The 25,268-nt window shown below is 44.4% G+C and overlaps 3 protein-coding genes and 1 long non-coding RNA gene across 13 annotated transcripts in view; 2 read left to right on the forward strand and 2 right to left on the reverse strand.

Annotated features, from left to right (window-relative positions):
* The window catches only part of chd3 (chromodomain helicase DNA binding protein 3), a 30,029-nt gene extending 20,934 nt beyond the window's left edge, over window positions 1-9,095 (forward strand). For 5 of the 7 annotated variants that reach the window (XM_057028430.1, XM_057028433.1, XM_057028431.1 and 2 more), the window contains exon 40: window positions 1,648-7,017. In XM_057028430.1, the coding sequence (XP_056884410.1) occupies window positions 1,648-1,913 (266 nt within the window). In that variant the 3' untranslated portion in view covers window positions 1,914-7,017. Of the gene's footprint in view, window positions 1-1,647; window positions 7,018-7,288 lie in introns of those variants that run through there. The other 2 variants (XM_057028435.1, XM_057028436.1) reach the window with 1 other exon arrangement.
* Window positions 9,096-10,386: 1,291 nt separating this feature from the next.
* On the reverse strand, window positions 10,387-17,923 carry tnfsf12 (TNF superfamily member 12). Its single transcript, XM_057028439.1, is given in 7 exon segments — window positions 10,387-11,892; window positions 11,895-11,997; window positions 13,381-13,508; window positions 13,628-13,651; window positions 13,783-13,839; window positions 16,076-16,157; window positions 17,234-17,923. Coding segments are annotated over 7 exon segments (738 nt in total). The 5' UTR covers window positions 17,408-17,923; the 3' UTR covers window positions 10,387-11,722.
* On the forward strand, window positions 12,475-21,985 carry LOC130523306 (uncharacterized). The gene is made up of 3 exons (XR_008949864.1): window positions 12,475-12,618; window positions 12,846-12,931; window positions 21,832-21,985. It is a non-coding gene; the product is annotated as an uncharacterized LOC130523306 (long non-coding RNA).
* Window positions 21,029-24,781, reverse strand: LOC130523301 (thialysine N-epsilon-acetyltransferase-like). Of its 4 annotated transcripts, XM_057028442.1 has the most exons (7): window positions 24,454-24,781; window positions 24,109-24,210; window positions 23,626-23,677; window positions 23,215-23,298; window positions 22,718-22,819; window positions 22,607-22,647; window positions 21,029-22,032 (listed from the first exon to the last, which is right to left on the reverse strand). In XM_057028442.1, exons 2-7 carry the CDS (start codon window positions 24,175-24,177, stop codon window positions 21,850-21,852), a joined length of 531 nt encoding a protein of 176 aa, XP_056884422.1. In that variant the 5' UTR covers window positions 24,178-24,210; window positions 24,454-24,781; the 3' UTR covers window positions 21,029-21,849. The 4 variants fall into 4 exon arrangements, with proteins under 4 accessions (XP_056884422.1, XP_056884421.1, XP_056884423.1 ...); XM_057028441.1 differs by lacking the exon at window positions 24,454-24,781 and having other exon boundaries at window positions 24,109-24,264; XM_057028443.1 differs by lacking the exon at window positions 24,454-24,781 and having other exon boundaries at window positions 24,115-24,261.
* Between the last annotated feature and the right edge of the window lie 487 nt (window positions 24,782-25,268).

Genomic DNA, 25,268 nt, shown 5'->3' on the forward strand with positions numbered 1-25,268 from the left:
CACTGACTCTGGGAATTGGGAATGTCCAGGAACTACGGTCCTGTGATCTGGCGTGATCCTGAAATATGCGGACTGAAGAAGTCGCTGGTTAAGCACTTTGAGGGGAGCCTTTATCTATCTTCGCAGCTTAAGCTGTGAACCCTTCAAAAGAGTCCAGGTCGGGAGAGAGAAGAACATCTGTGGCTGGGTTTTTGATGTGGCTGCCAGAGAGCGAGACACCTGAAATAGACATTACCGGAATCGAACTCAAGCGTTCCGGGCCTCTAAATTAAGGCATTTTCATCTCCGAACATGTCCAACCTGAATAAACCTCAAAACTCTGTGGTACATTGTGCAACAGTAAAGCTCAAGTCAATGATCCAACCTGTCTGAGGGGTGTTTTTTCTTTTCCTACTGTGTTTATTTTCCCTTTTGTCGTATCATCCCGGCCCTCGTTACTGATTGAGCTGACGGGTTAAAATCGCACGCCTGCAGTATGTCAGAGCGCGACGAGGGCAGTCGCAAATTTATTTCCCGTAATTAGGCCGGCAGCGGCGTGTGCTTGCCAGACAACCTCTGCTCTGCGTGTGTGTTCGTGTCCCGAGATGTTTAGATAGCGGAGATGTTGCAGAGATAGTCGGCTAAACCTGATACTCCCCAAAGTTTTGCCCCGAAAACCACAACAGCCAGTTCTCTTCAGTGGCTGCCTCTCACTTAGCATATCTTGATTTATGTAATTGTAGACTGAGACATCTGTCAAAGACATTGCTTTTTGGAGAGCCGTGGACCCATCTCTGAAAATGTCATTATGCTTGGGCCCGTCTGAATCCGGCCGTGCCGAGAAAACATTCAGGCTTTGTACCCGAGGTATTTTAAGAGGGACCGAAACCACAGAAGGAGTTTGGTTGTGTAAACGTCGTGTTGTGACTTGTGAACCGGTGGAGGGCGGGGCTCGGTGCTTTGCAGAAAATAGAGCGGTACATGAGCTGCGCTACGCTGCGGGTTGTGTGTGTGTGTGTGGTTTTTTTTTCTTTGCCTAGCAGCAAGTGCAGCCCAATTTAAATGAGGCCACATTTGCAGTCTTGATTGGGGTCGCACTGCTCCCTCACCCTTGTAGACTTAGTCAGGGAGGGAAAGAGGTTAGCAAGAGATGTGGACGGAGTTAAAACAACACAGCTCTCAAATTCTGGGACCTCCTCGACTCCCTCCAATAAAAAAAGACCATCTCTTGGGAGAAGCACTTGAGTACACCAAACATATCCAAAAATGTGCTTTTTGCATGTTCTGATGTGACTTTTTTGGTCCTGATACAAACTCCGACGTTCAGTACCAGTGCAAGACGTTTCAAGCATCTTTCTCGAAAGGAAACCTCAAGCTTGATCCAAACATTGCTTCCAAGGGGACGATACTTATCAGACATTAATATTCCACTAAAAAAGCCATAATTTCCCCCTAAATGGAACATTCTGGTTGAGGCCCTCCTGACTGCCAGTCACCCAGCAGAGGCATCCAGAGGTACGGATCCCCCCCACCAGCCTCAGTAGACCCCCTCATTGACCCACTGGGCAGGCTTAAAGAGAAACCCCCCACAGGGACCAGTAATTGTCACATTATCCTGCTCTTCTCTCCGAGCCTCCACTACAGTTTGACGCTTGTCTGCCCCCACAGAAGCCGCTGCCGCTGCTGCTGGGGCCACCGGGGGAGTCGCTTGGGGTGCTGCTGGAGGGTCAACCGCTGCCTGCCAGAAGACCAAAGAGCACGATGTGGTGCAGCGGCAGCGAGTGGTGGACCTCTGGAAGGATGGCAAGTCAGAGGGGGCCATTGGGCAGGAACTGAGGATGCCCAAGTCCACAGTGCACAGCATCATCGTGAAGTACCGCCTCAGCAATACGGTGGAGAACCTGCCCCGCAATGGCCGACCAAAGAAACCCTGAGGAGAGAGAAGAGCGAACAGCCTGGAACAATAACGAAGACTCTACAGCCAAGCGGATCGGAGCACGTTGACAACACTGAGATTTACACCTCGCAGGTGGAAAGCGAGTAGAAGCACTTTAAGTCTGGAAAAACAAGCAATTAACTCCAGAGAAAGGGTCCAAAACCCTGAAGGTCTGGAAGTCAATGCTACGTTAATGATGCGTGGGGGGGTAAATAAGTCAGAGAGAGAAAGTAAAGAGCTATGACCTGTCTGGAATGAACAAATCCTCATTTAAAGAGAAACGGTGCTACTGGGAAACGTCCCAAAAAACTGTCTTTGAGAGGAGCGATGTCGGGATTAAAGAGGGGAGACAAAACAAGATGTTAGTGCAGTGGCCGTTCAGTGACAGACAGCTTCTTTTTCTTCCCTTCTCCCTCCGCGGCAAAACAGTCTCCCCCCTGGATCAATCCTTCATCCGCCGGCTGACTGAGCAAGTCCGTCCCCTCGCTCTGACCCTGCACTCCCTCATTCCACTCCAGCCCTCCACTCCTCCGCCCCTCCTTCCTTGGTCTCGTACCCGAACAGATTTCCCGTGGACCTCACACAAATGTCCAAACCTGTAAAAAACTGCAGAAGGAGATGAAGCCCAAACTCAAAATAGGACAAACTTGGGAAAAAAAAAACAACGGGGGGAAAAAAAGTATAAAACACTTCTTCCCATGGGTTCTATTGCCCCAGCATTCCTGAGTATAAGCAAGCATATAAAACAATATTAGATGTTGCCTTTGTCCAACATTTTACGGCAACATTAACCTGACGTGATGGACTATTATTGAGAATTCGCAGAGCACACCGGGGATTGCACCTCTCGATTCTGGAAGGCGGGATGTCACTTCATTTTCTGCCGCCTCGGCCAAAAGTCGGTATTTATGAGTCGTTCTTCCCCAAAGCTGAAGACCCTAATCACTCACTGAACACTGAGACGAGGCTTTGAAGCCCCAAGAAGACAGACTTTTGTTTCCTTCAGCTTCTTCACTGTGACAGCGTGATGGATTCTCAAATGGAAAATGTCCCCCCGATTCCCGAGAAAATAAAACACCCTGGCTCGGATCTTTGTTCGGCGTTCCAGCTCAGTTGTATGGGGCCATATCCCAGACCGCAATATCAGGTCAGGCCCCCCTGCGTAGTTCCTGGACGAGGGTGTGTTCACACGTTTGAGGGTCTTCAAGGATGCACAAATCTGAACAGGTGTAGCAGTGATGAGCTTGCAATGAGTACTGAACACTGCAAATGGATGTGCAATAAGACGGGTCTGTCGAAAGGCATTTTTTCTGTAAACCCCATTTTGAATTTTGACGAAGGAATCCAAACTTTTTGAGGCCTTAAGCTCAATACAAGCACTGACCCTCATCAACTTCGAGTCCATACTTTTCGAAATTTGTCAAAATTTAGCAAAATTGTATGTCAAAACTACCCAGGCAAGGAGCACTGCTGGTTGGATCTACAGCTCGAACAATGTCCGAACATTCCTGGGCTCCTTGTTTTTGGTTTCAAAGGGACACAAAGATGACTGTCTTGGTTCCGGCTTATGGTTGTTTTATTATCGATTCCAGCTGCTGGCAGCTGTTTTCAATGAAACTTCAACAGAAGGCGACCGTTGTCGGCAGTAACCAAAGTTAGCCGCTAGCTTTTGGGCAAGAAGCAGCGACAGAACCAGGCAGTTCCATGTGTAAAACATTAACAAAAGCTAATGCCAGTGTGTGACACGCTAACACACGAGCTACGGGTTGACACTATAGATGTCAGGCTTTTAAAAAAACCTCAATGAGTGCAAACGTATTTCAGGAAATAACTGCTCGAAGAATAAGGAACCCAGAACCGTGAATTTCATGCCAGCTTTCACTGCTCTTAGCACTCAAACGTCACTTTTCAATCTTTATTCAAGAAAAGCACAGCGCGCAGCCAGAAAAGAAAATACATCACATGTGCACACACACCGAGAAACATTGTCTGCAAATTCTGTCTCTAAATGTGATTGATGATTTTTACCTCCAAACTCTTGAAACACATGGACTTATGAAATGCTTTTCAAGTTGGACAGACCTTTGAGTCTGAAAGAGAGAGAGAGAAGGCCTGTGCTTTTTTAGTTTTCTGAAGAGTTGAGGCGCGGGAGGTTGTTTGCCGATGAATGGTTTTGGCAGAGGCGCACTCACGCAAGGCTTTTCAGCGGCTGCGCTCCCTGCCAAGATGGCAGCGTTCGCCTGTGTCAGCTCGGTAGGCAGGACCTACCGGGGAGAGACACAGGCTTGTCATGTTCGCCAGGAATGTTATTGCCGCTCTGGGCTTGAAACGCTCCATCCGGCGCAGTCGTGCGTTTCTTCAGCCAAGTAGACAAATAGTTTGAGTTTTAGGAATTCTTCAGAAATGCATCCAGGTGTCGGTTTGCTGGACTTGTATTTTACTGTAGCGATGGCGCAGCTGCTCTGCGTCCGTAGACTCGTTGTAGGTGGGGGGGTGGGGTGGGGTGGGGGTGCCAGGGAACTGCTAGGAGAGGGAGATGATTGAAGAGGATGGGCAAAGTGGTAGATTTGCTCTTTACGATGATAATGGATGTCAGTGAGAGCTCATCCGTTATCTGCTGGAACGCGAGTGCCTCGATAAACTTCCTCTGTTTCTTTAGCTGACGTGCGCAGCCGGTTCTGGAACGGAGGCCAAAGGATCTTCATATCTGAGCTAGAATCGGGGCCAAACTGCAAAGGCGGTACTGTAGTTCATATCGTTTTAGGAAATGCGCAACTGTTGTTTTTTCACGGATCTCTTTAACTTACATCAAATTAGCGCTTCATCAACAGGGTCAGATTTCGCAACTAGCATCCTGTCATATCGCAGCTAAAGATGAAAGCAATCCCGGATATTTTAGCCTAGTTTTGATGTGGTAGCCAGCTTTATTTGCAGATGCAGCTGAACAACGACAACCCCGATGACTGAATCCATAAGTAGTTCTTATCCATCTCAAGTCAAGAACTTAGCAAAAAACGTAGCAACATGCTAGCATCCAAATGGGGGAAGTGCAAACATTTATAGTTATCATACACCTAAGTGACGTAATACAAAGATTAGTATTCTGTGGTCATGTTGCAATATACAAGGCATGTCTCTATACAATTTTTGAGTATTAGAAATCCTACAAGTTGTATCCTTCGTAGTCGAGTAGGAACTTCTTTTGCAACAACTTGAAACTGTAAACTTGATCATCTCCAAACAAAATAAGATCAAAGGAAAGAATGTCTGACTATGCTCTGCTCTTAAAATATTAGCTACCAATTCTGTAATGTCTTGGTTTGCTCTGCTTCTGTACCAGACCTCCTAGGACTCCTGCACACACAGGAAGTCCCCGTTTTGCACCGTGGACAGATTTGTCGTTAACATCAAAGAATTTGTGTTGTGTTTTGACTTGATAAGTGATAACTGAGTGAGAAATGGTTACAGCTGAAGTACTGTATACAATGTTATAACGTTATTTAGTGCCAGCAGGCCGTTTTTACATTCCAATTGTTGCAATAGCGACCATCTGTAATGGTCCGACCGGGCTTCCTAAATGTGTTTTTTATCTCCTCTGTTTTTTTTGTGTCTCTCCCACGTTTTATTTTTCTTTGTATTTTTTTGCTGGCCATAATTTTGCTCTTTCACCCAGTTTTACCTCAATTTTTTATCAGATATAATCCCCTCCTGCAAACACACACACACACACACACACACATAAGCTCACTCTTTCACTCTATTCCCTCTGTTGGCCTCCACTGGCGAAATGCCATTCGTTTTCCCATAAGTGGTCCCCTCTCTTGGTTGTAGACACACACACACACACACACACACATTCTTATCACATCTTTGATCTTCTCAGGGGTGTTATGACAGTTTATCTTTTCCCGTGGCACAAGTGAGAGCCATGCGCCGATACTCCGCTCTCGGCTTTGTTTTGAAAGGTTGGTTAAACTCGCCGTTCCACTCCCCGAGCAGATTCGTGATGGCGCACAAATGTGGGAAGCAAAGACCCACTGCGCCGGCCAGCTGTGGAGTCCTGCAGAAAGATTTTAATTTCCATGGCTGTGTGCGTTTGCATGTCTGCAATCTCATTTGTCTCTGTCTGTCTGTCCATCCATCTGGCTGTGTTTGTGTCTGTTATTTTTTTCGTGGGGGGTCCCGACTCAACTTGGGGACTATACTTGTGCGACCTCACACAATTCCTCCATCAATTACAACGTGAAGACTTAAATTTCTGTCGGCCAAATTGAAAGTTAGGGTGTGAATTGTTTAAGATTACAGAAGAAACAGGTGTGTGTGTGTGTGTGTGTGTGATTGTTTTTGTATACATGTGGGGTCCCAGTTTGGGAAGTTCACTGGCATTATGGGGTCCAACTTTCTTTATGAATATTCTGCCCCTCAGTTTTATTGATAAAATGTGAGGGTGTTATTAAGATTATGGAGAGTCATAAATAACCCTAACCCACTAAAGGTTAGTAAAGAGTTTGCTGCACTAACCCATATGTGTCTACTCATCGCTGGCCTCATTTTTCCAGATTTTTCTGGAAACTTCTAATGATTGTAACCATGTTACTGTATATAGATATTTAATGAAACGCAATATGCAAGTTTATTCTTTTAAATTGTTTCATTTTGTTTCCATAGTTCAGGAATAACACGTATTGAAGGTCTTAAAGTCATATTTCAGAAGAACGTATCCTGACATTTTGGCTGCTTTATCTTAAATATACACTGTTGACGTGATTGAGAGGTTCCCTTTCACAGCAAGGCCAAAATTTGGTGAAAAAAAACATTTTATTTCCAACAACAGTAGCATGTGTTTGGTATCAAACAAATAAATGCTTATCAATCATCTGCAGAAGGTTTACTGCAGTATCCCGACACTAAATGAGGTTTGTACGATTAAGCAGGGAAGAGGGTCTAAGGAAGAATAATCAGCTTTTTTTCTTTTAAAACAAAAGATCATTTTCTAAAGGAGTCAAAAGCTGTAAAAGCACATTTTATTATTTTCTACATGTCTATGAAGAAGATAAAGCATTTGTGTGTCTTGATCTTAATAAAGAAGGTTTGAGGACAGACCAGTTGGCTGTTTTTATTTGTTTAAAGGGGCGTGTCTTATCTGTGTTGGCTCAAGAACTTCCAGGAAATGCTTTGGAACGTCCAACGGGAGTTACAAGTGAAAAGGAGATTCTATTAAGGAATGTCTTTGTTCGCTTTACATGATGGGGCAAATGGTTCCTTCTGACATCCGCATACCTTTAGCAAACCTTCCATTTACTTGATGCTGCTGCATATTTGGCACATACACACACTTGCCATTAATGTTGTCTCACTGCTGTGTTCCTCCAGTGTTGAACGGGCCTCCCATGTCCGTGAAGAAGGAGCGGGAGGCAGAGTTCCTACACAGTCGGCGGGAGCAGCGAACCGGGGAGGTCATCTGCATTGATGACTAGGCCGAATGCACCTTCTCCTCCACAAACTGAACCCCGTCTGCTGAGGACGACCCCCAAATTAACTCCAAGAAACTCTTAAGAACCGCAACCACGCGCACGGATGCACACCCGCAGTAGATACAGTCCATGTTATCTCATAACTACCATTTCTCGTCTGCCTCAAACCATTATACTCCTCACGAGAGGCTTTCTCAGTAAAGGTCACTCACTCCTCCTTACGAGACACTTGGAACCGTAGGTTTCCCAACAGGCCGCCGCACCTTCCTGATCCTCCACCTCCTCCTCCTCGCCTTCTACTCCAGCCTCTTGACCTTTGACACAAAACTGCATGTGAAAACCATTTCTGCTGCCGCGCGCCAACTCTCGAAGCATGCTCAAATTGGCGTAATCTCGCCAAAAAGGAGAAAAAAAATATGGATACAAGCTGTGCCTACGGTTGTCTTGACGCTGTTTCCGAGCACGGCTACAGTCCTTTTTTTGTGTTTTTAAAACCTGTTTTATTTCCTCAACGGTACATGTTAAAATCTGATAAGGATGTTCAGGAACGGCGTGGCCATCTCCCCCCAGGTCTCGTTTATGTACAGAGCTTTTTGAGGTATTTGGGAGGTTTCGTTCGTTACGACGCTTCCTATGAATGTTTATAACCTTTCATAAGCAAGTCGGTGTTGTTATCCCATCACCTTTGACCTTTGCTCGGATTCCCCTCACCACTTTTCTAATGCTTTCTAAGTTCCTGTGATATACTTTGCATATTTAAACGGCTTGTTCGTGCTCTCTCTCTCTCTTGTGTTTCTACTCTCACGATTATGAATATTGTTGTAGTCAATGTTGCTGTTGTTCTCGCCTCTGCTATCCGGGAAAGAGATTCTACCAAGACTTTTTTTTTTAAATGTGCGACATAGAATGCACCTCTTCTAAACGGTGGTCCTCTCACTGAAACGAAGAAGTTATGCTAACTTCAGAGGTAGTTATATACCGAGAACACCAATTTTTCCGACTTCAAAGTTGGGGGCTTGCGAATGACATATGCATAACGTAGAATGTAGGCCACGTGTAACCCTAAAAGCTTCTCTGAGCTAAAAGAAAGTGTATGCTAGCTAACCCCAGTAGGATACACTCAAATTCTCCAGGAAATCAAATAGAAATCAGTTTTATATGCAGCATTGACGCCTTAATTAACAAAGCTGAACATACGTGAAGTCAGTAATGGAATTTAGAACACAATGTCAAAATGTACGTTCCAGACAGTCGGATTTAACTTCTAATTAATAATAATGTAGGTTTCGTTTTTCGTATACCTCTTTGTCATTTCATACTAACAGGGAAAATTCACTTAAGTATCGCCGCCCACAAGCTAAAACAAAGATGAGCGCTTGGTTGTTTTTCCATTTTACGTTAAGTTCTGGGTATCTTGTCACTGTGTTTGTGTTGGTGCAGATAGATCAAATGCTGAGTGGCAGTGGAACATGTCAGTGATGACACATCTATTTTCTTTTTGTTTCTTTTTTGTTGTTTGTAATAAAACTGATGAAATGTTTCAGTGCTCTGCGATGATTTTTTTCGATTTTTGCTAATTTATTCATTTATTTCTCCTCTGATTTTCCACCGACTTGAGCTTTACTTGCTAAGTTAAGTCCCTACATGCTTTCAGCAGCTAAATCTGTAAGTGCCATGCCTGTAAATAAACAGAAGTTAGCAATGAATGCTATCTGATTCCGGTCCAATCTGTTTTAGAAGTAAGAAAAAAAAAGTTAAAGATCATGTGTTGCAAAACCTCACCAATCACGCAGCCGCTTAAGACTCACCCGCTGGTTTAAGTTTACCTAGCTTGACCGCTTTTTTAGCGTAAGGCACAAAAGCTCTCGCCACCACAGGTAGTTTTTAAGACAACAACACTTGGTCATGTTCTGGACCAATTTAGCCTGTTTCTTTCACAAGGTTTAACATTTTTTTGTTGCACACTGGCTAAGCTAGGCTTCTCTGACAGGCCGCTACCTTTGTTGGGCAGTCTGCAACCAATTTGGTACCACTCAATACTATGTGGGAGATCTGCAGGGGGATAGCGTCTCCTCTTTATGGGACGTTATTATACGAGCTTCTGTCTTTCCACACATACTAACACACACTACACTGGGGGAGAAAAAAGGTTAATGATGGACAACTGAATTGTCTTATTTAGAACAGGCTGATGCCTGATCTCTCTTGTGACTCGGAGTACAACTACAAGGAGGTAAAAATCAAAGTGATTGCGGCAGGAGAGAGTATTTGAATATTTTATTTGTTGAAATGTGTAATTTCCCCCGTAGCCAAAGAGAGAAACTCATTTTATACTTCTTAGCTTTGTTTCACAGTTGCTGCTAACTACTTTGCCAGCTTGTTGCTCGTTTCTCAGTGGTTAATTTCCACCAAATTTGACTTATTTGCCTTTTCGCACAGCCAAAGGCAACAATCAAATCTGTTAAATTAGCACAAAGATGTTAGCATCATGCTAGGTTTGCACTTTGGAAAGTGGAATATTCATGCGTGCGGTTTGATATGTTGATTCTATCCAAGCAAAAGAACTTTATTCCACAAGATCTTCATTTTAGGACTATACGAGTTTTCCAAGGTCAAAATAAAGGTTGATGATTCAAAAAATGTGTGCTGACACACTTTAGCTATGAGGTTCAGGTTCCGATTCGGGAAGCGAAACTGGAGATGCCTGAGATTCAAAATGTGACGACACGTCTCTTAAATTCGAGACATTTTTGTTTTCTTTTCCATTTGAAAACATGTTTAGACTCAATTAAAAACACTTACATTTGTTGCCGTAAAGTCCAAAGGAGAAACCAAAGCGGTCAGTCCACAAAAACTACTTATAAACAAGTGTGGGAGTGCTGAGGCCGCGGCTAGAAATACACGCTGATTATATTGTAGAAGGAATATTACACAAAGTACCGATTTTGCTGCAAGAAGTGAAGTGTTTTGAGATTTTCTCCATTTACAACAACCAAATTTTTCTTGGAGCAGCCTTTATTTCTTGAAGAAAATTCAATTTGAGTGGCATAGATCCCATGAGGTTATCCAGCTCTTCTTAAAGGGATGGTTCACCAAGAAATCAGCATCAAAACATGATGTTTTTGGAGATTTTGCTGTGAACAGGCACCAAAATTCCTTTAACTCTCTGTGGTCCTGAAATAGTGCAACAGATGCATTTTGATTTTAGCCTTGGCTAGCAAAACATCATGCTATTTGTTGGAAGCATGCTAACATTAAGAAGAGAGCTTTAAAGCAAAGGTTGCACAATCTTTGGGTAAGTATGATATCATATTTTGACCTCCTGTAGTGTTTAATACATGTTAAAGTTCGGAGTGGAAAAAGTTGAACATGAGAGCGGCTAAAATGTACTTAAAAAAACAGTTTAAAACCAACAAATCGTATCACTGGCCATGACGTGTAGCCTCATACGCACAACACAATATAAATATGTCATTTTATTGACTCATATTTGGACAGTTTTAACACTTGAATGGTATAAGTTTTTATTTTTTTTAAATTTAAGAGGCTGCTTGATGACTGAATCCGGATGCCAATTTGCAGACTGATTATTCACAACTTGATGTGCTAATATAGGCAAGAAAAGGATTAAAAGTTATTTCTTAAGGTAAAATTAAAGTCGATATTACACGATTTAGGAAAAAACAATCAAAGTTGACTCTGAAACGAGCAATTCCACATCACTCTTTTTAAGAAATGGTCCGTTTTCTCTGAACTTAAGATGGATCGGTACAAACGAGAAAAGTGTGACTATACAAAGGTATAAAAGGCGCTAGCTTTACCCTCATGGCATCGAAAAAGTGTTGAAAAACGGTATAAAAACGGTTGATTCCCAGAAGCTGTCATATATGGAGATCTTACAGATGTGCTTCCCGACACATTGGTGATATAAAAGTGGAAGGTGCATGCACTGCTCGGCTTTCGGTCTAATAAAAAAAGAGTGTAAGCACAATTTATGACAAGATACGAAGGCTAAGAGGAGAGTCCAAGTTTTTTTTTGTCTTTTATATGGAGCCCTTTATCCACAGGACGGCTTCCATCACATCTGTTGTCTCGGCAGACGTTCATCCAGGAATTTCATCCACCTTTTAATCCAAACGTCTGCGTTTCGCATTCCGAAGCAGCGCGGTTGTCCAGAGGGGGAAAAAAAATAAAAAAATTCCACAACAACTTCCACAAATGCGAAGTTTGTCTTTCAAATTAACATCTGTGGGAGGAGGTTAGGCTGATGTCATGCGCCAGTGTGGAAAAAGTAATCTTCTCGAAAACAAGTTTTTCTCTCAGTTCTGCGGCTCTAGTTGATCTTGAAGATGCTGAAGATGTGGGGCGAGGCCAAGGTGTTACCCACCGTGTGGAGCCTGAAGGCCGACCCCGTGATGGCCTGGAGCTGGGTGCCCTTCTCCAGCCGCAGGAGGCCCGACACCTGGCACGGCTTCAGGAAGTGGAACGGGTGGGGCCCCGCGAAGGGGTGGTGCCGTAGCCCTCCACGCACTGCAGCTTCTGAGGCCGCGGTCCGCTGGTCACCACATCCAGCTTAACGTACTGAGACTGCTGCTCGTTGAACAACACCTGAGGAGGACACAGAGGGAGTTAACGTGTAGGGAACCTGGTTCTCCTCAGTGGAATCGGACTGACTCAGGGTTTCCATTGCGCTGCTATCGCAATGCTGCCTTTTCTTTTAGCCTCTGGCTCGATTTTCTCCAGACCTCCGTCAGCCTGACAGGACCAAAGTCTGGTTATATAAGATTAGCTGAAACATGATAGCCGTCCCTCCAACACATGATAAACACCAGCACAGCATGACTGACGTTTGCTCAAAATAAAGGCTGTTTTATATAAATGTCTGCTGCTTGAGGTGTCCATGAATAGTTTACCTCAGGAGCCTTTTTCAGATGTTAAATCTCGTATTTTTTCCTTAAACAAAACTTATATTCACTTATGTGAACTTAGATCCATTCTCTTCTGTATATTAAGCCAGGCTAAAAAACAGAGCATAATCTTAATTATATAAATCAACAACAGGTTTTGCTAAATTTTGTTGAATAAATATTTCCACTTCCTGTTTTTTCCCTCCTCCTGCTCTGATTAGCTTCACCTGTGTGTCGTTAGCTTCTCTCCTTTGACACTTCACTCTGCTGGTCTGATGCTGGTGAGATTTTATTTCTGGCTTTTACCCAAACAACACCAACGGTATGGACAACTATTTGACAAAAGTTGCTCAGTAGCTTGTCTGTTAGCAAGTTTATTTTGTTTAGTTTTTTCTTTGCTTCTACATGTGAAGGAAGACCGGAAACTATAGATGCTAAAAGTTACTATCAAAATAAGACTTGATGATAAACTTCTGTGTCATGTTCAACCAATTGATGTCAAAGTTAAAAAATAACTTAACGATTCGGGTTACCATCCATCTCTTGCAGGCCATTTCACCAATGACCAGTGGTGCATCGTGATAGTTAGCCACCACCGGAGAAATTTAGCTAATGGAGATTCAGGAATTTTAACAGTAAGTCAAGTCTTTTTTTTTTCTTTTTTTTTGCAATGTCATGTTAGCTTTTTAGCTTCTGTCTGGCTCAGCTGCCTTTAAAAAGAAAGACTCAAGTAAAGCTAAGAAATTCTGGGAATATGTTGTCGCTGTTTTGTTTTGCGGTAGACGGAGTTGAAACGACTCTGCAATATCACCATAATTGCAGCTAAAAATGAGAAAAAAAAAAATCCTTCGGAAAAAAAGAACTGTTGGAGGAAAACATTGAACCATAGAGATATCAAAATACCGCACGGAAGGCTAATGTCGGCTATCACTGCGCACAAATGCGTCAAAAGGCTGAGTGCTGCTCTAGTGCCTCTTAGCGTGTCTTTTTGTGGTGATTACTTTTAATAACGCAGCGGTGTTTAGATGTGGGGCGCTAGCGTAGCATTTTGGGAAAAGACAAACTCGAGGCACCCTCGACTCACCTGGCAGAACAGGAAGTAAACCCCCGCCTTCTCCACTGTGAAGGTGCCTTGCTCCCTGTTGTACGTCACGGCCTTGCTCATATTCAGCGTCCTCTCCTCCCAACCTTTGATCACGCCGCCCTCTCCGACTGACACACACACACACACACACACACACACACACACACACACACACACACACACACCAGAGTGATCACCCCTGAGCAGCAACGTTCCCAGGTCATCCTCCTGTTTTCACAGTGCTTACCTTGCTGAGAGGAGACTTTGGTTACTGGTGGAAAGAGAAGAGATGGGGGGGGTCAATTAAGCTTTTATGAGTGCAGTGGTACTGCGGTGTGTGATTGAAACCGCTTCAACAGATGCTACACAAGATGGCTCGAAGCGATCTGCCAAGGCACTTACTCTCAAAATGAGAGGCCGCTTTCTTTCCATTTCCACTCCTCCCGCGTGCCGCCCCCCCTTCGGAAAAGCGGAAAAGAAGAATTAGACCTTTTGTCTGATCAAACGCTCTCATCCGCGGCTGCCTAATAACATAATGTGTTGATTATTTGGCAGCCCCCGTCCACCCGGTCTGCCCCCCAGCCCCTTTCTTATTCTAATACGGTTAGCAGATGGACGGAGGATTTCCTTTCACGTGCCTCGATATATTTCCTCAAAGTTTTTATTTTCAGGCAGAAGCGTGCGCCTCTCTTCCCTTCTTTTTTTTTTTTTTTCCTGTGGGGGCTAATCTCAGTGCCAGCTGGTTGCAGTCATCTAAAGTACAGACGGAGAAGAGGAGAGAGAGATGGAGTGAGGGAGGATGGAGGGCCATGTGTGTGGAGGAGGAGGAGGAGGGATGGCGTGGGGGGGGGGCAGGAAAAGACAAGATAGACAGGGGGGAGAGAGAATGGAGGCAGAAGTTATGGACAGCAATGAAATGAAATGAAGTGCTGGGAAAAAAGTCAGGAAGAAAAAAAAAAAAAAAAAAAGGACTTTTGGTTCCTGTCGATTAAGACCAGAGTGAAGCAACAGCTACGGGGGCCTGTTTGGATCAACACAATAAATAAAAGCCCCCAGAGTGACCCCTCCCTCCCCCCCCCCCCCCCCCCCCCCCACACACACACACACACACTCCTGTGGTTTTTCTTTCTTTAAGACCCTGGCTTCACCCTCCGGGAGCAATTTCGAACGTGATGTGAAGCCCGCCGCCACGAGCTGTGAAACGTGCGCTTTGTCTCGGAAAGTAGAGGACCCCCCCTGCCTCCCCCCCTCCCCGGGGGTCGTGCTAAAATAACCTGCGCGCAGGGCGACCCTGTGGATTTAGGATTTTTTGCGGGCAGGCATAAAGCCCCCGGGTTTCCTGACTGGGGCTGTCAGTCAGGAGGGGAGAACATAACGCCGCTGTCCTGCTGGAGAGCCGGACCGCTCCGGTCCAAACAAACTGGAAAAATAGCCATTTCTTTTCCATCGAGCGGCCCGAGCAGCGTTTAATGTGTTTTGGAAGGTATCGGTTACGACGGGGAGGAGGGGGGGGCAGGGGAAAAAAGAGAAACGGGCGCTTTTGTAAAAAAAAATGTGGCCATCCAGAGCGAGTGAGGGTTCACTATCGGACGCCGGCGAGAGAAACCCGTGACGGTGACGCAAGCAGAAGCTAAAAATACCGCGATGACAGGTCATCCAACGCTTCGGATTTTGCAACAAATCATATATGTGGGACGAATGCTCGGTGTGTGTGTGTGTGTGTGTGTGTGTGTGTGTGTGTGTGTGTGTGTGTGTGTGTGTGTGTGTGTGTGTGGGAAGGGGGGACTGGGTCGCCCAGGAGCGTGCATCAAGGCCCTGCTCCCGTGCCAGCTGGTTTTCTGGGCCGCGAGGTCGCTCAGGCCAGACCTGTAATTTCTCCTGCAGCCTCCCAGCTGCCTACTTTTTCCTGTGTCAACTTTTAGCAGTGGTTTAGCCGCGGGCCGCTAGAGCCGACCAAAGTGGCATGTGGGCCAAGACGGGAAAGCGTTTGTGTTAAACGTTCTTCCCAAAAAAACACGGCCAGCGCAACTGGTATGTATTGTGTCTGTGGTGACCGAGGGGGAGGCCAGAAACTCGGCGACAACATCCAGAACTCGTGTTTGAGTCAAAGAAAAGGTATTTTTCACACAACGTGCAGCAGAAGTTAATGAAATTAAAGTAGTTGTGCCCAAAGTTTTTTCTCTGCAATTGAAAAGAAGGTAAGGGAATTCTGTGGGGAATTCTGAGAGGAAAAAGGGTTTTTCTCCAAGAAAATTCCTCCTTGTCTATAAAAAGTCCTGACTCTTTTCCTCATTTTTGAGTATTTGTTCCTAATAATTCTCAACATTGAGAGAAAATGTAATAACATTCCAAAGACCCCCCCAGAGTTTCAGGAATCACAAGGGGGATGTCAAAAAAAACTCTGTAACTTAAAGAAACAGTAAAAACTGCAGAAATCACGATACGGAGTCTGGGGGGAAAAAAACCTTTGACCTCTTTTTTTTTTTTTTCAATTTAGAGAAATTTCACAAAATCTGACTTAGGAAAAGTGATCTAAAAGCCAGGAAACATTGGGAATTCTCACTCTTTCTAACTTTTCTGATCAGGTTTTTGGAATAATTCTGATTGAAAAGGCTCGATTTTAACATGAGCATAGATTAAAAATCCAGTTGTATTAGATTTGGTGGTGGCTGAAGTCATGAAAGGTTAGCGGTACCATCTCTCTTGACCCTCTGGCCCACCAGCAGCTCTCTCTTCTCAAGAATCAACTGAACGATGGCCTTCCTCTGAGTGTTGACCTGTGACAACAGAAGAAAAACCATTAAATCTCCTAAAACCATCCCTCTGGTCAGCCACATCCTCCCCGGTCCCCTGCCCCGGCTGCCATGCTCGCCCGCCACTTCCCTCCAGACTGGTTGCGACACCTAACGCGTGTTTTTGATGTTTTGCATTCCTCGCATGTCTTTACTCCCTCACGGAGAAAGAAATGAAATTTTTCGCCGAGCCAGCGAAAGCTTAAAACCCTTTGGCCGGAGGCCCGCCGAGTGACTGAAGGAGGCCTCTGTGAAGTAAGAGGAGAGGCGGCTCGGGGGAAAGTATGTTTAAATTTACTGCTACTGTGGAAATGCAGGCAGCCGGTTGCTTTTCGCCGTCCAGACGTTCACCTACTGGCTCTCATCAGGAGTTGGCCGCCGGTCAAATGGACTGAAAACTGGGCCCCCTGGGAAAGGCTCCAGCATCAACACTCCACGTGTCCAAATTGGGGGTGTGCGTGTGAGAGTGCGTGCGAGTGTGCGTGCGCTGTCAACATGATAAACAGTCAACCTGCGCCCGGCCCCTCCCCCTCCTGATTCCCCCCAGTCAAAAAAAACCAAAACTTTGAACTGAAACCAGAAGAATTTCCATCAGCTTTTTTTTTTTTTTAAGGGGGGGGGGGGGGGGTTGTCTGTGATGCAACCTCCCCGCGCTGCAAGTGCACGTCGCTCCTGCACGGTCCTTGAGAAGCGGCAGGTGATTAACCCCGGTCCGCGGCTGATCAGCCGGCCCTTTTAAAACGCGCCTCAGGAATCTGCGCACTCAGTGGGGCACAAAAGTGCGCGCCGGCCAAATAGCTGAGGCTTTCCGGTAAATTGAGATCAAACTGGAGCGCGCAACTGGCACCTGGGTAATTAAACATGGCAGAGGGAGTGTGTGTGTCTGCGTGTGTGGTGGGGGGGGTCGAAAAACAAGCAACTCCGCACTATTTGGCCACGCAAATTGGTAAACAATGAAAGTGAAGCAAAGCCGAGGTGCAGGTCAGAAACCCCCAAAATAAGTTTTTAGTGCGGGTACACATATTTCTGCTGAAGTGTCTGTCCGTGAGCGTGCTACAGACCTGCTCCAGGCGGTCCTGCAGGATCTTAAAGGACTGAGACAAGTCCCGGGTCTGTCGCCAGGTCCACGCCGTGAACAGCGCGCTGCATGCGGCCAGAGACAGAGCCACCAAGGCCAGTGACGCCCAGACGACCCGCAGCTTGCGCACTCGCCTCCTCTGCAGAATCCGATGCATGTTGGTGCAGACTGCGCTGCTACTCACCGCCGCAGACCATCTGAAACCCCCCCGTCGCGCTTCAGCTCCATTCCAGGAGAGCGTGGAGTCCTTCCAAACACGTCTATGTCCAAATGTCCATTCCGGCGTCAGGCGACGGCCGCGGTTCTCTTTTCTGGTGGAGGTTCGGTGTCAGACGCGCGGGTTTAGAGCAGTAAAACACCCGCTGCTTCCTGCACAAGAGCCGTCATCCTCAGTGTGCGCGGCTCGTCTACAAACACCAGGAAAGTGTGCAACTTGTGCGCGCACATCAACTGTTGCATCCTTTTCCTTGTGATTCGTTGAGTCAGCTCTCTGGTCTTCCCTTTAAACGGCGTGCCGGGGAGTCACTCAGTCAGTAACGCTCAGCTTCTGCGCGCGTCCACACGGGGGTGAACTTTCCGTGCGTCCTGGTGGCGCGACGCCGACGTGCGCAGGAGGAACGTACACGGCAACTTCCTCTTCGAGAGGCATTTTTCATCAACTTGCTCCAGATAGAGTCCCCGCTGATGCTCGGAACCAGCGCAACATTGTGGCGACCACACGGTGGCGCTAGTGCGCCACCAGAGAGCTGACTGTCAGGCTGGGGGGAGGGTAATATCGCTACACCCCTCAAAGTAACGTTGAGAGAGGATTTTCTTCATTTTTGTATATAATTACACGCTTCAACTGTACCTTCTTTTAGTCTTAGTCTTATGGTTACTTTCAAGCTGCACGTCGGTATTTAAAGATGTTTCATCATCTATTTTCCAACAATTACAAGTTTTACAGTGTGTAAAATGCTTATGCTTGGGTTGACCTGGATGACCTGGATGATTGGGAATCTCGGGGGTTTTCATATAAATATTGAAGCAGGTCTCTGAGCGATAGGCTGTTGTGCCATTGTGTTTCTACGGTAGCGCAGGAGGCCAGAATCTAAATTTGAACTCTTTTGTACTGTAAAAGAAGTTAATTACCCCTGAGGGGTAGTTTTAACTAATGCTAAAGTTCAAATCCCTTGTTTCTCCTTATTGTGGTTGCAAATGTTGTTTCCCTCATTGACAGTAAAATTGTAACGTACTTTAGAGTACGGTTGTACACACGTTTTTGCATAACCCTTTTTACAAACACCGAAGGTGCTAGTAATGCTATCACCATAAATACTGTTGGTACAGTGTAGCATGTATGCTAAATTATTCTTTCTGCTAAAAATTCCAAATACTTTTGGAGTTTAATCATTCATTCCATATATCAGTCTGGAACGGCATTGGCTTAAATTTGAGACTTAAATACATTTCCATCTGTGTGAGTAATTAAAACAGAACTGCAAAATCACTCTGGGTTCCAGACAGAGGACGACACAGGCCTCTGCTGGTTTCTATAGATTTTAACCTAAATAATCCATTTTAAAGGCCATTTTAAGTTCCCGATTGGTCAATAAAGTCATCTTTTAGCTGCTACATACATTTTAAAGGCCAGCAACATTTGCAAAAGATAAAATCTGTGTTTTATAGCTTTGGAAATGGAATTCTAATGGGAAGCTGTGAACAATGAGGAAAAGCCACACAGATGTTTCTTGGGATTAGATTAATAAACAAATAAACGTGCGTCTTTAACGCTACAAACAGAGCGTGAATAGAAATGCATTTTGGCGCCGGCACAGTTGAGGGTCAGCGGATCTTGTTTAGAGCGAGAGAAAACAAACTAAATTTAACCCACGGCTCAGACTGTTTTCATTAAAGACCTGGAAAGCGTACAAAAAAGCTTTTTTAAAGGCAGCCTGGATATGAAACAGGACAGGTTCAAAGACACAACCTGAGCCCCGTCCAAGACGTCTTTTCTTTCTCTTTCTTCCCTTTTTTTTTCTTAAATTCCTCCAGATGGATCGCTTTTGTCTGACTGGAGGCTTCATCTGTAATTCTGGCCGTGTGGAAGCGGGTTCATGACAAAACCAGTTGCTTGAATTTCAGCCTTTTCACTGGGTCCATGGTACTCAATGGGAAGGTGCGATTGGATTGTGCAAATTAGCAAAAAAAAAAAGGTACCGATAAGTTGAGAACAGATTGGTTCTCTGACAACGGCAGTCATGACAGCGATACATCAGACAGGATGTAGGGTTTAAAACCATAAATTGTAAAGTCCAGAATCATAACCGGGACCTGCAGGCGGAAACACATCTTTGTATTTATGGGTTAAGAGGTTCTTGTTCAAGCTGCAAAGCATTACCGTTAGCATGCCCGGCTAATTAACTTAATACCAGTAGCATTATGTTGCGGATGCTGCTGTTGTGATTGGATTTGACAGCTGCCGTCTTTAGCCAAACGTGCGTCCAGGAGAATGATGTCTGCTTTGCGTCAGTGGAAGGAAAACTGGTTGCATGTAAGCACGAGCCCACGGTGCTGCTTCTCATTACGCACCTGCATGGTGGACGTAAATTATCTCCTTTCACGACCATGATGCAGCACTCGGTGTTTGACTGGACGAGGCCTCCTCCGTTTAGGCCTCCTTTTCCTTGTGAAGTGGGACCAGCTGTAAATTTAGGTGTCATCGTGTCATCGTAAAGGAAACAAATGAGATCTTAAACTTTGTTTAACATCAAACTAATTTATCTTTAAATCGTTGCACCTCAGTGTGTTTCTCTGTAACCTTTGAACCTTTAGAGCGTAATTGTTGCAAATAATAGTTTAGCTTGTTGATCAAAACCCTCCAGTTTCAAGTTCTTCAAATATGTTGTCAAAAAACAGGAGGTTATCCAGGCAATGAGGTCATGTTCCATTAATCAATTTATTATATTGTGTATAAAGATATCAAAGGCAAGCAGACAAGGATGACATTTTTCTGGGATCATGGTGGGACGAGACATTAACAGTACCCTCTTAGCAAGTTATGACTGGCCCAGTTTCTTTGGTGCCTCCCACCCGCAGCCCAACAAGAGGTAGCCTGGTTCACCCGTGATGTCAGAGCAGCCCTGGTGGAGTCAAAACTCTAGAGGTGATCAATTCCTGTCAAACATTAGCTACGAGCAGCCAACAACCAGGCCGCGCTATGAGAAACAGACTAAAGTCAGGCAAAATGTCAAAATGCAATGAAAACGTATGGACATGTTTAAATAAATATATCTCGGGAGCCAGGAGTCCGTTTATCTAAATGATCTGAGCAAGTTCCAAATTGTGAAAGATCCAGGTTGATGCTTACAGGAGGTGTGGTGCCCAGCTTCCTCCACCAGGGGCGCCTTTGAGTATACCCTCAAGGTCAGTGTCAACAAAGTTAGATTTATCTTTATTTTCCACAAGACCTTCAGCTTCTCAATGAAAAATGCTGCCAGATTGCAGACGGGCAAGTATTACGCAACTGTCCCAAAAACCGAGCCAAGCTATCATTCCCATGTGTGACCATCTGATTAAAGAAAAAAGGCAGACTTAAGTGTCGCATTTACTCACCTGTGAATCTGGAATAACCTATAGGTCCGGTAGCCAATTCATTAAAAGTATTACCAACCTGCCCTCTTGTTGTTCTGACATCCTGAAGCAATACCCACATGCAAAATATAAGGATCCTAATACTCGATGGGTGTGGAGCACCCAAGTGTTGCCACCAAACCGAGATAAACCCCCGAAGGTCAGACACATCTTCATATCTTTATTCACTCCACAGTGAGATATTAGCATCAGCTTGAGGCAGTAGCCCTAACGTCTCCACGTTAATTTGCTGGCTCTTGCTGAGTCCAACTAATTTGCAAGCTATTTTGACTGATTTCAGCTAAGAAAATACCCCAAATGTAAAAAATAAAATAAAAAAATGAAATTCCCGAGTAACTGGAGGAAAAAAATGAGTGGCGATCCTTGCATATAGCACACGTGGCTCATTTTTATCCTACATGCGCCAGAGGTAAGTTAAAAGGATCTTCAACATGAAGTACAGCTGATGATACTTTAAACCCGTTTAGCAATAAAAATGGCCAAGAAGAACAGGAGCCAGGCTAATGCTAATCAAAGGGGGCAACGGCAAAAAGGCCCCACAAGGAAGGTTTACATAAACTGCTGGAAGACACTTCCTCTGAAATCAGGCACCCCCTCCTAAGGTGGCTTCTGGCAGGACCACAAAGGATATCGGCCTGACCAATTCACAATCGGTGATTCACAAAGGGAAATCCTGAATTAGAGAAATCCTGAAACGAAAGAAATAGGAGAGAACTGGTGGAGGAGAGGAGATCTCCATGATAGGACTGGAGACGTTTCTGGGTGAAGATCAAAAAGCCACTTACAGATCAAAGCTCAACTCCCAGGGATGAAATAATCCACATTTTTTATTGCAGAAATTGTGCAGGAGAGACTGTGACCACAAGCGGCTCTGGGGTCTAAGGTGGACAACATGGACTTAACCTCTACAATAATAATTAACAATATGATTTTTTTTCTGATGGATAGTTTTAGGGAAGTCCTGCATCATCTCAGCATCCACCTACAGCTGGGCCAGTTCTCCAGTGCCTCCCCCTCACAGCGCATCAAGTGGTAGCCTGATTCAGCTGTAAAATCGTAGCACCCCTGGTGGAAGTAAAACTCCAGAGATGGTTTGTTCCAGTCCAGAACGGCGAAGTTGAGCTGGGTGCAACCAGCAGCCAGGCCCAGCTGAAGGGCGGCAGAGTGAAAAAAAAGTGGCAGAAATACTAAAATTGTGACAAATAATCAACAAAAAAGACAAATTATAAATTTAGGGAGGAGCTTTTTAAGTGTAAACGATGAGCACTAATATTTAGAGTAGATGTAATGCACAGATCCTTCCAGCAGGGTGCACCTCAGAGTTAGAATCTTTACATCTCAGCTGACTTTACAGTTTAGTAAATAGATTTTAAGATGATTTATGTTGTCATAAGACAATTTTAGACTAAAAAATTACATTTCCCACCAATGTTTAATACAAACCTACGGTTGCTTTAACTAAGTCAAACATGAAGACTTGAAAAAGAATTTTTTTTATCCTTTGGTCAAATAAATATGAAGACAAATTTAACATGTTTTTGTCTGTTATTGGCGATGCTATCAGTTCCGTTTAGTTCCACTGTTACTTTCGTTGACTTTGTATCCAAACACATTAATGCAAGTGGAAATTCACCATTTAATATGCAGGAAATAGTTAACACTGAAAGCTTTACGAGTTCTGTGTGTTAGATTATTTTATCGTGGCTTTGGATCTTTGACTCACCTGGGCTACCTTGCTCATAAGAGCTTTCCCGATACCCTTCCCTGAAAGACAATGAAGGTGTTTTTAGACTTCATGTTTTACAGAAGTATATTTTGTAAAAGGTGACGATACCTCGGAACTCCGGCATCACGTACAAGTCCTCCATATAGATGACTCGACCGCTCATTGAGCTCCAGGAATAGAAGTAGATAGCATAACCGATCTTTATGTGGCCTGAAAGCAAACAAGACAAACATGACTAATGAAAAAGAGAAAAAAACAAATACAATGGAATGATTGAGTGAATGATAAACTTTTAAAGCAGTTTTATTGTTAGCTAGGGGCTAGTGAATAACTAGCATCCCTTTGGCTGTTTGTGACATGCTAACATCAGTAATGTGCAGACATTAATGACAGCATAGAAAGAGAAGTGTGTTATGGAGGTAGAGTGTTAGCTTCTTGCGGAAAATACAGGATAACGTAATTTTACGTGGATTTTTGAGATTCTGATGACACGTGATTTTTAGCTTTGTCTGCGGTGATCTGTGACATCAGCAAAGCAATAATGTGACAGATCAAAGACTTGATAACACATTCATAAAAGGCATTTATTGGTTGTTCTCTCTCACCCTCTTTGGTTTTCAGGTGTTCTGGCACCTCAGCGATAATCCCATGGAAAAACGGGTTTTTACAAAAGCCATTTTGCTCCAAGTCTGTCAATATTAATGAAAATTATCCAAGGAAAGTTTTCTGTGTCAACTGGACTGTTTTTCTTCTCTTTCTTGAAGACGTTTAACTTCTGTCCAGAAGGCTTCTTTATTTCATGAACTGAAGTTACCATCTTGGTGAACAGAAGAAGCCTTCTGGATAGAAGGCAAAACGTCTTCAAGAGAAGAAAAACAGTCCAGTTGACTCAGAAAACTTACCTTGATAACTATAACCTGGATGATTGAGAATCATTCATGACAATTGTAACATTCATGACGTCCGATACAAACATGTTAAAGCCAGAGTCACAGACATGTATTGACATGAGGCACCTTTCTGTGTGAGCTTCATTTTGTGAGCTATTTTCTCATGTTCTGATAATTCCTGCGAAGGAAAACAAAAAAAACATGATGCTGGCACCAATAATCACCCATATAAATTTTAGCATTCATACTGAAAATATGAACAACTTAAGGAGAGTGATATTCTGTGTTACAAGAAACAACTAAAAAACAAACTGTCATTTCTGCACAGACGGTAACTGTGATGTTGTGAGTTTAGCAACGTAATAACTCCATAACCAAGAATGCCACAGTAAGGAGGCAGCGTATGAGCAGTTTTAGTTTGGAAAATCTGGCGGGCAGTTAGCACAAGGCCATGTATGTGCAAGCTCTGCACTAAAAAAAAAAAAAAAATTACGTATATATATGGCAGCAGTGCACCGCCAGTTCCCGGCAGTGGGAACCAGCGTGGCCGCTGCAGGGAAACGTGACGCATGTGCGCCCGTCGGTGCATCGCGACGCCCGCGTCCTCACCATCATCATCCGCGCGAGGTCCTTGCAGTCCTCCACGTTGGCGGCTCGGAGGGTGAAATCCATTTTCATGCCAGCTTAATGTCTGTGGCTCACTGGCGATGTCTGTGCAGACAAATTTATTAGGCGCTTTTTCGTCACGACTCACGTGACTGAATCGTGGGGGGGGGGGGGGACTTAAAAAAAGTATTGTTTACTAAGACCAATTCGTGGATTTTTGAGATTCTGATGACACGCGATTTTTAGCTTTGTCTGCGGTGATCTGTGACATCAGCAAAGCAATAATGTGACAGATCAAAGACTTGATAACACATTCTTAAAAGGCATTTATTGGTTGTTCTCTCTCACCCTCTTTGATTTTCAGGTGTTCTGGCACCTCAGCGATAATCCCATGGAAAAACGGGTTTTTACAAAAGCCATTTTGCTCCAAGTCTGTCAATATATTAATGAAAATTATCCAAGGAAAGTTTTCTGTGTCAACTGGACTGTTTTTCTTCTCTTGAAGACGTTTAACTTCTGTCCAGAAGGCTTCTTTATTTCATGAACTGAAGTTACCATCTTGGTGAACAGAAGAAGCCTTCTGGATAGAAGGCAAAACGTCTTCAAGAGAAGAAAAACAGTCCAGTTGACTCAGAAAACTTACCTTGGATAACTATAACCTGGATGATTGAGAATCTACACAGACATTCATGGCTCACTGGCGATGTCTGTGCAAACAAATTTATTAGGCGCTTTTTCGTCACGACTCACGTGACTGAATCGTGGGGGGGGGGGGGGGACTTAAAAAAAGTATTGTTTACTAAGACCAATTCTGGTGCTGCAGGCTGCGACCTGGTCAGCTCATTGTGACTTTAGCCACCAAAAGTATGGATGATGTCCAACCAGACAGACAGAAGCCAGAGGAATGTGTTGGTATTAACGCCGCTGCCAGATTATGGAGGAATTCAGTAAGAAATCTGACTTCATGGAGAGATTCTCGCTAGACTTCCTTAAGAAACGCAAACATTTTTTTCCCCAATTAATAAACAGGTTTTTCAATAATTACAGTCGAGTCGCTCACACCCACACAGATGCTGGGTGTTGAGAATGTAGTTGCTTTGAGCTTAAAATGACTTTTTACACTGCGTGCAGTTCAGCAGGTGGGAAGGTTTGGTGGAACATAA

Source organism: Takifugu flavidus, chromosome 3 (genome assembly GCF_003711565.1).
Source record: "Takifugu flavidus isolate HTHZ2018 chromosome 3, ASM371156v2, whole genome shotgun sequence".
In the NCBI taxonomy this organism is placed as follows: domain Eukaryota; kingdom Metazoa; phylum Chordata; class Actinopteri; order Tetraodontiformes; family Tetraodontidae; genus Takifugu; species Takifugu flavidus.